The sequence below is a fragment of the Linepithema humile genome, chromosome 2 (genome assembly GCF_040581485.1).
Source record: "Linepithema humile isolate Giens D197 chromosome 2, Lhum_UNIL_v1.0, whole genome shotgun sequence".
NCBI classification, from domain to species: domain Eukaryota; kingdom Metazoa; phylum Arthropoda; class Insecta; order Hymenoptera; family Formicidae; genus Linepithema; species Linepithema humile.
This window is the reverse complement of record NC_090129.1, coordinates 30,793,546-30,806,146: the sequence shown is the minus strand read 5'-3', so window position 1 is coordinate 30,806,146 and position 12,601 is coordinate 30,793,546. Positions and strand designations below refer to the sequence as shown.

Below are 12,601 nucleotides of genomic sequence, written 5' to 3'. Positions count from 1 at the left end.
CGCTTTATATCAATATCTGTAAATGCAAACGCTCGCAGAGACGCGGATAAATAGTCAATCGAACGGAAGCAATGGGCGATAGGTCCTCGGGTAATGGAACATAGCAAAAAACAATAATATCGGACGGGTCCAGGAAGAATTGGAGCGTGCAAACGGAGAACAGAAAGATCAGTCGAGAGGGATTTCCCGAAATTAGGAACGGTGCCGGATCAGAATGGGAAAAGCTTTTGCTTTGAGCGGGCTACGTTTCGGAGAGATCCCTATATTTTGGAGCCGTTATTTTTCATCATACCAATATTTGCTTATATATGCGCTGTTTGTCAAAAAAATTGACGCATCTCAAAACAAGCCTTTTCACTCAGTAAAGCTTTGCATAAGCTTCACTGATGAAAAAACAATAATTGTACAATCACCGTAAAAGAACCATTTATTTAAAAAAGTTGACTGTGGATAAAATGTTGCTGATTAATATTTTCTAAAGTTAAATATTTCTCTCTCTTGATCATTATATATTATCATATAAAATATTCATTCTCTTTAACTTTTCGTCTAATATTCTTGTAAAGCACATTTAATAAATTTATTTTAGTACTTATTATTTTTTTAATCCAACTTGTTTACGCTTATTTTATTTTTGTAACAATAAAAAAAAACATGAATTCAGAAAATAATTGATGTGTATGAAGTTAGCCCACCTCTCATAAGCTGGCAGAACCAAATCAGCAGAATCGAATGCGACTTATCGGAAAATTTAGTACTCATTTTGTACTATTTTGTACCACAAAAAATAATTTTGTACCCCGTGCCATTTAAAAAAAAATCGTGGTGCTGCCAACTTCATATTAAGCTAGCAAAACCAAAAAAAAAATATATATATATAAATAAAAAATACAACGTATACAGTTAGCGCTGAATTTGTACTAATTTGTACCACCCAAAAAAAGTCAAAATATTTCCATTAACCCTTTAAAACAACCCTTATTTCGTCTATCCTAGAAAATAGGACATTTCTTTTCCGACCTTTTAAGAATTTAACCAGCAAAATTGAACTAAATTTATCTTATTACTTACCACTTGTCATGTACTATTTTGTACCACCAGAAAGAATTTTGTACCCCGTGTTATTTGAAAAAAATCGTGGTCCTGCCAACATGATGTGGAACTATCCGAATAAAAATTATTAAAAAATAACAAATAACGATAGATTCTATTAGTACTGAATTTGTATTAATTTGTACCACCCAAAAAAAGATTTTTTTTCAAATAACACGAGGTACAAAATTCTTTCTGGTGATACAAAATAGTACATGACAAGTGGTAAGTAATAAGATAAATTTAGTTCAATTTTGCTGGTTAAATTCTTAAAAGATCGGAAGAGAAATGTCCTATTTTCTAGGATAGACGAAATAAGGGTTGTTTTAAGGGGTTAATGGAAATATTTTGACTTTTTTTGGGTGGTACAAATTAGTACAAATTCAGCGCTAACTGTATACGTTGTATTTTTTATATATATATATATATTTTTTTTTTGGTTTTGCTAGCTTAATATGAAGTTAGCAGCGCCACGATTTTTTCTTAAATGGCACGGGGTACAAAATTATTTTTTGTGGTACAAAATAGTACAAAATGAGTACTAAATTTTCCGATAAGTCGCATTCGATTCTGCTGATTTTGTCCTGCCAGCTTATGAGAGGTAGTTAGCCCCACACCTTAATAAAATTAAAATAATCGAAATTGTACTGCATTGTACTAGTTTTGTACCAAATTGTACCGTAATTAATTTTTTGAAATCACGCGCGGATTCCCAAAAAATCCAAATTTTTGAATTTTTTGAGTAGCCCCACACTTTGCGAAAAATGATTTTATCTCGACTGTACTACATTGTACTAGTTGTATCGAACATTGTACCGTTTGAAAAAAATTCCTAACAAATTTAGATTTTGAGAAATCCAATGCAAACTCGGCAAATGGCCGAGTTACCGTATCTACGTATTGTTAAAAATTGCAAAATTCGATACTTTCGGTCCGGTTGAGGTGCAAACGAAATTCAAAGCGGTACAAACCGGTACAAACAATACTCTACCGAACCCCGTTGGCCGCGTTTCGATATCTTAAAAAATAGCCGATTTGCCGTAATTATGTAATGTCCAAAATTTTTCGATTTTCTCGTTTTTCTCAAAATCCAAATTTGTTAGGAATTTTTTTTAAACGGTACAATGTTCGGTACAACTAGTACAATGTAGTACAGTCGAGAAAAAGTCATTTTTCGAAAAGTGTGGGGCTACTCAAAAAATTCAAAAATTTTGATTTTTTGGAAATCCGCGCGTGATTTCAAAAAATTAACTACGGTACAATTTGGTACAAAACTAGTACAATACAGTACAATTTCGATTATTTTAATTTTATTAAAGTGTGGGGCTAACTTCATACACATAAATAATTGCTAATTCTAGGTTTAAACGTCCTAAAGCTGATAGTTTCACGTTGCTTAGTCGTCAATGTTAGGAAATCGCATTACTGTCACACTGAGTGTTAGAGCGAGAAATACGAGGACTGGGGTGCCGATTAGACCCCCGGGTGCTCTTGTAGGGTCAAGAGTAAATTCCCCAACACACAAATTGTTATGTCCACCGTGTCGAAGGTATAAGTCACCTATGGACGAAGCGCAGACTATATGCAATGTAGCGTTTAACTATGGACTTAATGTCATTATCTCACTTTTCCTGCACGTTTTAAAATACATTGTAAAGAGATGCTGGAATGACATCTTGAAAATTCAAAGAATCTTTTTTCAATATCTTCGAAACATCTTACGGATTGGCGTCTACATGAATTGTTTGGTCAAAATTAATGAATTAAATTAAACATTGTGAAACGCGAAAAGATTCTGTGCCGAGGTTGCTTTGCGATCGATCGCATATATAATGAGCGTTGAATAGTCAACGAAAATAACCGCGGCATTGAATGGACGACAGGAAGTCTGAATGGCGAAAGAGGAGTAAAAAGTTGAAGCGGTAGGATCAGAACGCAGGAATGTTGTCGATTTACTTGGAACGTTACCCTACGTTCTCGTTCGTCTAAAGAAAGTTGTATCGATTCCACGGCATTGTATTGGCAACACAACGTATCTATTGTAAAATGTCTAAATCAGCTTATAGGAAAAAAACGAAGAATCTATACACTTTAATTCCGAAATAAGCCACAAAAAGTAATAGAATTTTTTCTTTTGTTATTTTAACGATTTATAATAAATTGATTAAAATTAAATATAATAAAAACAATTTATGTTAAATATTATTTTTGCTTCACTTTTTCCTTATAAATAATTATCTGCTTTCCTTTCATTTTCCCTTCTTTTGTTAGTCTAGACAATTGGATAAAAATCTAAGCAAAGTACTCGCGAATATTTTGCCTATTCGAAAAAGTTCGAAAAGAGCAATTCGAGTCAGCAAAGTATACATACAGCACATCGTTGCGCATAAATCTTCAAAGATGCGGTCGAGCGCCGATCATATTTCTCGAGCACGTCGGAAAAACTGGCTCGAGGTCGGTGGAGTTTTCGGTGAAAATTCCCCGGCGCGAATATCCCTTTCTCCCCTTCCCGGAGCGTCCACCGCTCTGCCTGCTCCATTATCCCGGCAATATCCGGCGCAGCATGCGCTTCTGAAAATCGGGTCGGCGCCGGGACCGATCCGGGCGCCCCTCGTCGAGGGAGCAAATTGACAAATTGGGCCAATCAGGTACGAATGTACCGCCAATCGTGGCAAACAGCGATATATATTTTTTCTCCCTCGCGCGCACTTTGTCTCTCGTCCCAAGGGGCATAATTTTTCGGCCGCACTAATAATAATTACATTCATTATCTGTCTCAGAATAGATTTAACTTTGCGACCCGCAATAATTCAGAGACATTACATAAACAATCGCAGATTAAAGAGCTTCTTTTGCTATTTTTATATTGTATTATATTTTAAAACTCTCAAAATTTTCATTCAAGATTTGATTTCGCGAAACTAATATTAAAATATTCGTAACATTAAATATAATGTTGCGGTTTAATGTTGAATATCTTATATCTTATTTTATCTTTCCTTAGAACAATTCCTAAATAAAATTATCTATCTATAATCAAGACAATCTACAATACTTATAATAATTACAAGTTTTAGTCTCAACTTCATAAAACTTGGCTCATGAAATAACTACAATTTACTATTCGCATGCAAACGATGTCAAGTAATGTTCATCTCTTTGAAAGTTTATTCGAATGTTGGAATTTTTCCGTCGACATAAAACTTTCAAGGTCTGTAACTCGGGAAAAAAATGTATTTACAAATCTACGTTTCTACATTTATATACGTTTGTACGAATCTATATTTTTTCGCATCCGACACGACTAACCACGTACGTTTAGTGGCGATTTGGCTAAGCGTTTCAGGAACAGCCTGTGTGAAATTAATGATAACGAGGTATTACGAACATAATTGCGTGGTGTTTTTATCATTAGCTGTTTAATGCGCGGCGATAAGCGATGCAATAAGAATGTCGCACCGACCGTGCCACGGTCGCTATCATTCCGCGGCATCGTTACCGAGTTGTCTGCGCTCTATCGATTTCCCTCGACCTTGTGCCGCGCGGCAAAGGCATGAATTGCCTTGGTACTCTTTCGTCTCTTTTTCTCTTTCTTTTGGATTTGTACCGTCCGTGGACCAATACGCAGGTACGAATCTATGTTTTCAATTAATTTCTCGGCCGTCGCTTCGCCCGATGACGTCTCCTTCTATCGGCGGAGACAGTTGTCACGGATTTTAAATAGTCGGATAAATTGCTACGCATATCTGTCCGTTTTAAACGCTTGATTGCTGTCATTGAAAGCAATTTTACGAAAGATTTTTTATTTCCATATAAGTTCTTCTTTTATACTATTTTTTAATAAAGGTTTCTTTCACTCTAATCCGAATAAAAATATTGTTACTATACTTATTTGCTTTATAAAAATGGTAATATAAATTATATTTTCTCCTTCATATATATATATACCTCATTAAATAAGAATCATAAATAGTGCTACCATCGAGCTATCCTTAATTTTGTTTTTTATGCATGCGAGCTATTGCTTTCGTTCCACAACGAGAAGCTCGTGAAACTGCGGTATAACGAGGCCGTGATCTCGAGTGTCACGAGCAAACCTTTACCTGTTTGTTAACGACCTCGTTTTTTTTTTTCAAAATCATTAAAATGCTGTACGTAAGTTCTGCACATTAATCCTGCGAGTCGAATAAAATTCCGCGTGCGAAGGTAAATGTTTCGAAAACCACGACTTTCGCGAATGCTTTAAGGGGATTTTAAAGTGGTCTGTTTTACCTATTTTTTTCAAATACACTTAACCCTTTTTTGGCTGCGTAGAATAAAAAGTCCTTTTCTGTAAGTAAAGTACATATGCTAATACACTACGGATGGTCGATTTGAAAGGATCTTTCAAGCCACGCAGCCAAAAAAAAACAAATTTTACGAAAAATAGAAGGTAAAACAGATACGTCTCTGTCTTAAACAGACTGATCTTTAAGTAACAACTGTGTAAAGTGCAAAGGGGAGATTATCGAGTTGTAACAAGGACATTTGAGGCTCGTTATATTTCTCGCTGGGGACGCGCGCGGAATGCCACGATCCGTTTAACGATTGAACGCCTCGAAACGGCACTGCTAATTGCTGACTTCGTTAAAAATTGCCATCACAGTGATAAAGATCGAATGAAAGAGCTAAAACGATCGTCGTTGTTTAAAGAAATATTCGCTATATCTATCGTTATTTCCTTTGCAAAGAAAACAGAGAAGAAAATGTTCAGCTCGTAAAAGTGACGTGCAAAATACAAAGCATCCTGGTTTCAACAGTTTTATTAAAGTTTCGCTACTCCGTTATTTCATTATAGTGACATTTTATTAACAATCAAGAAATGTTGATAGCGCGGAGTGACTTAGGAAATTCTAGCAGTGTACAAAGCAATGTAACATCATTTGCGGATAGAAATTTATCAACGTCCGCGCTTGTTTCTACACATTCCAAACACCTTTGTACATGTCTCTTCCGCCGTCTATTCATCTTCATTTACTCACATTCACATTGCGAGAAAGCATCGTGGCGCCGATGAAACATGTACGTCTAAATTTTTCTAGAAAGTGTCGCTTATATCGACGACAGCCGATCTTCGCCTGTCGAGTTATATCGCATTTACCGTCAGAACTTTGCCGGCTAGATGTAATAATCTCCTCATTGCGTTGCGTAACGTCGGGTGTCGTGGAAATCAGTTTAAAGAACGCCGTCGGAAAATGTGCAGAACGAAACGCTCGCTAAGCTGAACGCATTCTCGAACGTCGTTCGAGAAATGCTGAATTTAGAAAATCTTGGCAGAACGTAGCGGAAGCTCTCTCGGTGGTCCATAATGCACGTTGTGACAAATCACGTTACCGAACCACTCTTACTTCATTCCGATTCCTTCTCTGTGTCTGTCTCGAATTATAATGTATATATATTCGTAAATGTAAATATTATCATCAAAGTCTTCGATTCTTAAATAATTACTTATTAAAAAGAAAAGTATTGCTGAACGAAATTCCTGTGATGCAAATTCAATAAATTCGATTTTTCGAATAATTTTTTTTATTTTCTTCGGCGCAGCGCGATTAAAACTAGAAACGAGAATCGTTTAGACATCGCGCGATGTGTAAGTGGCACTATTGTTAGCGACAGCGTCGTCGTTTTACAGATTAACTGTCGCGCCATTTAACATCCATTGTCGCGCCTACGTCCGATTGCAAGTAGCGTAGCCGTGAAACGAAGCCGGCTGAGAATCGGGAATAGGATAAGACACATTTACGGCCAGCTCGATCGACTCTCAGTCGACGCTCGTTACTTTGTTGAAATATCGATGTGCCGACAATACTTTATTGCTCGCTCTACCAAATACAACTGCCAGCTCAGACGAGCATTGAAGTTAACTTCCCAACGGTGTTTGTTTCGAGCATAGATTGATTGCGAAGATTAAAAAAGGCATGAAAAATTACTATTTTGTTAAAAAGAGATAATAGAGAAATAGATAGTAAATTTAAACAAAAAAATTAATTAGATATTTGATAAAAGTTTTTCAAAATTACTAATATTTTTCAAAAAAACCGTCTGACTTGTTAGAGAGTAAAGAATAAGAAAGGAAAGAAGCAAGAGAAAAGAGCATAACGTATTTGCCGAATCAGAGTGCTTAGAAAAGTGTATACTCTGGTACGCCGAAGTTCACGAGTAAAATAAACGTTCAAACGCTAGATAAACGAGTGTTCGTTTGAAGTTTGGATTTGTTCTGTTGTTACAGGCAAACCAAATAATCTATCGACCAACTGAATAATTTATAGACGGCTGCAGCATTTTTACGAAGCATTTGGAAATAAAAGCAATAATACAAAGAAGAAAATTGGGTGGTAGCGACAATAATTTGCCGTCTGACTCGCGCGCAAGAAATATCGATCGTAAGTTCGTCGAAGAATCGATTCACCGTTAACATTTGATCCGATACAAAAGTGGGTCGCAAGTGCTCGCACGCAGTCTGGATCCACTTGCAGTCCGAATATATCCGGTCGCCGGTTTTTACCGACCTTTCGAGACTTCTTACTGTACAAAATCCAAGGGATTAATCGAGATTAACGACGAGGTCAATTGAAAATTCAACAGCCGGGCGAGGCGGCGCTTATTCCGCGCGAGAGATCGCCGGATAGACAGTTACTTCTGGATAGGGTTAATCCATAGGGATTGTTCCCCGCTATTGTTCTCAGTGGCCCGCATTTACATATCGTTGCTCGTACAACGCCGACCCCGACCCGAACGCGAAACGCAAGGTGGTAAACGAGCTTTACGTCGAGAAGCAGCCGCGATAAGAGCCTCGTTATCTCGGTCGATGTATCCGTCAATCCTTGAACTTAACGCTTTGAAAGCCAAATTATGACACGTTAGGTCGATTCGTGGCGCACGTGATCGAACCCTTGACATTTCAGCGTATCAGATGTATGCATTTAATTAATAAAAACATTTTGTGATATGATTAGAACCTTGCAAATTTTTGTCAAAACTTTAGCACTATTTTGTAACAAAATTCCTGCAAGTAAAACTTATTTCTCAGATCTAATTTCAACATTTGATGTAATAGTAAATTTAGATAAAAGCATTACTATATTTGATATGACCTATAGAGTTCAAATTACAAAGGATGTTTAAATACTTCCACGTGGCATCCACGCTTTAATGTTCACATTGGATATTAAATAGATCGGCAATTAAATAAATCAGCATTCGAACGATATTAGCTGTTGCGGATCGAAAGGTCTTCGTGGTGAAGCTATTATTATTTTCGCCATCTGATTCAGAGAGGAAACGGCAAATATTTCCTTCCTTCATTAGCACGCTTATCCGCGATCGCTGATTCTTATCTTGGGGATCTACCTTTCTTGAAATCACGCGCGCGTGCTAAAACCGAAGAATCCAACTGGGCAAGAATAGCCGCAATCATCGCGAGCGAATGAGATTTTCCGGTGCAGGTGTGCAATAAAGACGCGCGAGCGAACAAACGCGTTGCGAAAATGATTCTCCCGTGCCAAATTCGCGTTTCGTAACCCCACAAAAAATAATGGGAAAAAACGCACCGCACGGCGATTCAATTAACGGCAAACTGATTACAACGTCCCGTTTTCCTCACGTGCTACCGACGTCGATCGAATAATTGCTCGCCGCGCATCGATCAACGCGTTACGCAATTAAGAGATTCCTCTGTGTCGCCGTGCCATTCGATCCTTGTCAATTTGCAAAATTCCGCTGTAACCCTACAAGCAATTTCGAAGAGGAAGACTTCTTTAGAACACTTTATTGGTTCTGGAATATTTTTAGTTTACAGAATAATTTTTTCTCTTCTCTTACAACAAAATTGAAAAAACTTACAATTGAAAAAAAAATTATTGCAAGAAATTCCTAAAAAGAGTATATTATGTAACTATGGCTGATGTTTCTTCAGCATGCAATTTCTTCACACTTAATTGACTCGACCTCACCTCACAGTATATTTTAAGTCGCGGTTAACGTATCAGCATACCGCATCGATCATTTCCACAAACAATTTACGGATATCATCCACGATGCACGACTTATATCTAGTCTTCAATCTATTTAAAGACCATCTATTTTCTCTCCTCAAGGATCCACGCGTCTATTACAGCGCGTTTCACGCTGCATTATGCGGAATTTGCATATGTTAACTATATGGGTGTAATAATATCCGCGCTCTCCCTTGGAATTATCTAATCGTTAACTTCGCGATTACGCTATTATCGCGCGTCATCGACGTAAACTGTGTATAAAAAAAAAAATTGCACCGACGGTCTTCTACATGGATGTCTTTCGGGCTTGCGTCAATATTTATTAATACTCTCATCGATTATCGCTTACTATAATAAATTAATGACGGCACTTTCGACGATATTGTCATTCGTATTATGACAACTTCCGACAAAATAAATATTACCAAGTGAATGATGCCCTTCATATTTTAATATTTATCGCCTCCATCGGTTATTGTTCAATTATAATAATAAATTCATGCATAACAATTGCAAACTTGATTAGTTTCATCTAGTAAATTGCTTCTACGATAAGTTTATCGACATCCCTACTTCTCTTAAAGAGTTAACAACTTTGCCATAATAAAAAGAGGAAACGAGCGCAGAGTTACTTGCCTTCGACGACCTGCTCCTTCTTCGCCAGAATCAGAGGAATCGCGCCGGAGGCACTCATGATGCCCGCCGCTGCAGCTGAGCCGTAGAATCGGTACGTTCACACGCGCGCACACGCACAACGAGCGGGCACTATCACGGCGATAACATATACAGTCTCTTCAACCGACAGTCTCGGCAAACGCGCGGGATCGATTTATCGAATGACAGTTCCTATTTTTGTGCCGGCGCGGATTTCATCTACGAAAAAAAAGGGAAGTCTCGGGAAACGACGAAAGGACACCTTCGTTTCTTTCCCCTCCGGAAACCGTCGAGAAATTTTTTACGGTAGACCTTCAATCTCAGCGAAAGATCGTCCGAATTGGATTGATCGTACGGTTAATTCTAGAAGCATTCACGAAGTGGAACGATTTAGTAGAAAGTGTCGGAGATAGCCAGACGAAGATTCGCAATGGATTATCGCAGGGGCTCCAAAGAGTAATCCGAGAACTTAACGTTAATCTAAGATATATTTTATAAGAGATGTCTTATTTCTTTAGACATCTCTCGTTTTAACGAGAGTCTCGTTAAAACGAGAGACATCTAAGTTAACAGTCAAAGTTTACGATAACATTACTTTTCTAATAAAACGACTACATATTTTTTAATTATAATTATAAAATTAATTTTCCTTTGAAATAAAAAGTAATTATATGTATCTGTTATTGTAAAAGTTATATATCCTTTTATTATAATTATGATCATAATACTTATGCGCAGTAATAATAAATATTGTATAAATTAAATATTATAATAATAAATATTGTTTAAATTTATTAGCACAATTATCTTCCGCTCTGAAAATGCGCAGATAAAAAAAGTGAATAATCATGGAATAATTGAGTTTGTGAATAATCAAAAATACATTGGAAGATCACAAGAAGAAAAGACATCGTTTCTCACTTTCTTACGGAATATCTGAAAACGTAAATAAGACTTCTATCGCGCATCGTTACTCAATTGGCTTTCGATTCGCTAATGCTTGATGGATGCTCGACCGCTCACGACTTCGCGAAATCCCATTTCCTGCAACGTTGATAAATACGTTGCAAGTTCAGTTTCGAAACTTATAAAAACAAATCAAAGCGGTAATTAAAAAAAGAGAGAGAAAAATGAAAATCTCGGTTGGCGGAGGCAAAAAAGAACTAAATAGAGGAAACTGCAAATAAATTTCGATAACAATCGAGTAAAATCGCAATAAGGACAGACAAAATTAACTATTAAAATAAGCGAGGCGCACGTCCGTCGCACTTATGGGCCGTCATTCATCGGTTTAATTTTTATTTTTTACCGTTTCATTCGCTTGATTAGAAGAGCGTGATGCCGGTCTACGCTGCACCCGTTGCACGGACAGTGCAGCATTATGGAAGAGGAGAAGGGAAAAAAAAAAAGTTAACGCACGGCTCTGCTATTTCCATTACACGTCAGCGGTCGATAAGACGTAACGCTCATCCAGCATGTATCACGCTACACCGTCATGTAAACCAACATATATATGTATGTACGTAGGAGGCTGAACAACAAGTGTTCGTATAATGCCGTCGTGACTTTTGACTTGGAAATACGCGGAAGCCGACCGGTTTAATTAGCGGCGATCGAAACACGCGATAGCGTCAAGATACACGAAACTATAAAATATCGCATGTCATTAGGCATTAGGTTTTACTCATCGAATATTTTCTCTTTCACAAGTACTTCGTTACTTTCACCCGCATTTATGCAGCGTGATAACTTAGTTCTCCCTTTTCTTACGCCTCGTCACGCGAGCAACGATAAAATATTCTTAAGACTTTAATCGAGACCCCCGCTCGATCTCGTCACGTTCTAATAATTTGACGATTAACTTATATACCCGATTGTACTTTCGGCTCGGGGGATTCATAACGCTGCGCACATAATTGCGTTATGCAACTGCGACGGAAGGAAACCGCACGATATAGATCGCGGTAGATGAGCCCGACGTCGGGTGGTTATTTCGGTTCCGCTTTTACTGATCGTTTCATTCGCTTACGCGGAACATCGATCCCGCATGTGACACTGCGCATTAACGTACAAACGAACCCTCCCATGTGTTTCTCCTCTCTTCCTTTCTTCCTCTCCCTCTCCCTCTCCCTCTCTCTCTCTCTCTCTCTCTCTCTCTCTTCGTTCTCTCGCTATCTTCCTCCCGATTTCCGAACGAGGTCGAGAGGAAAAACGCCGCCGTACGATGGGCGAATCGAAAAAGTCTCGCCGGCGGGCACTGAAAATTGACAGCGACGCCTCCCACCCGGATGATAAATGGTGGTTAAAACGATCCGCGAGTTCGAAGGACCGAAAGCGGGACCGCTTCGCCGTCATGCGGTGAATTATGACGGCCCGGTGAATCGTGTTCTGTCGTTGTTCGCGGAAATATCGCACCGTTCCATTAACATAATGTAATAATAACAATCGCGACGCAGCTTGCATCTACAGAACCGACAGATGTACAATAGGCGAACGAGTACGGCGACGCCGATAGGAAAGGCGACAAAGAAAGATGGGAATAACGATAAAAATAAAATGCGCCAGAAACTATACCATCGACGACAACATCCGCAACAAGGCGGTGCGAGTAGCGATTACGGCGTGATAACGCGATACGGCGCTCCGTACAAAAGAACCGGGGGCACGCGACCGGTGGAATTCGCGGAAAATTAATAAATTAACACGTTCGCACGTGCAACAAGTCGCTGTAGCCGTCGTCGCATCGTGTCACACTCGTTACGAGCGTTACGTCTGTGAAGGTGAATCGCCGCCGTATAAATCCGGGCCATCGCGATTCT

General features: G+C 38.3%; 1 protein-coding gene across 5 annotated transcripts in view; it reads right to left on the bottom strand.

Annotated features, from left to right (window-relative positions):
• kcc (solute carrier family 12 member kcc) overlaps positions 1 to 12,601 on the bottom strand; it is a 76,243-nt gene that overhangs the window by 41,669 nt on the left and 21,973 nt on the right. The window contains exon 2 of one of the 5 annotated variants that reach the window (XM_067349770.1): positions 9,765 to 10,001. The exons of 3 other annotated variants lie outside the window; for them this stretch is intronic. In XM_067349770.1, coding sequence (XP_067205871.1) covers positions 9,765 to 9,822 — 58 coding nt within the window. In that variant the 5' untranslated portion in view covers positions 9,823 to 10,001. Of the gene's footprint in view, positions 1 to 9,764; positions 10,061 to 12,601 lie in introns of those variants that run through there. One more of the 5 variants, XM_067349771.1, reaches the window with a different exon arrangement.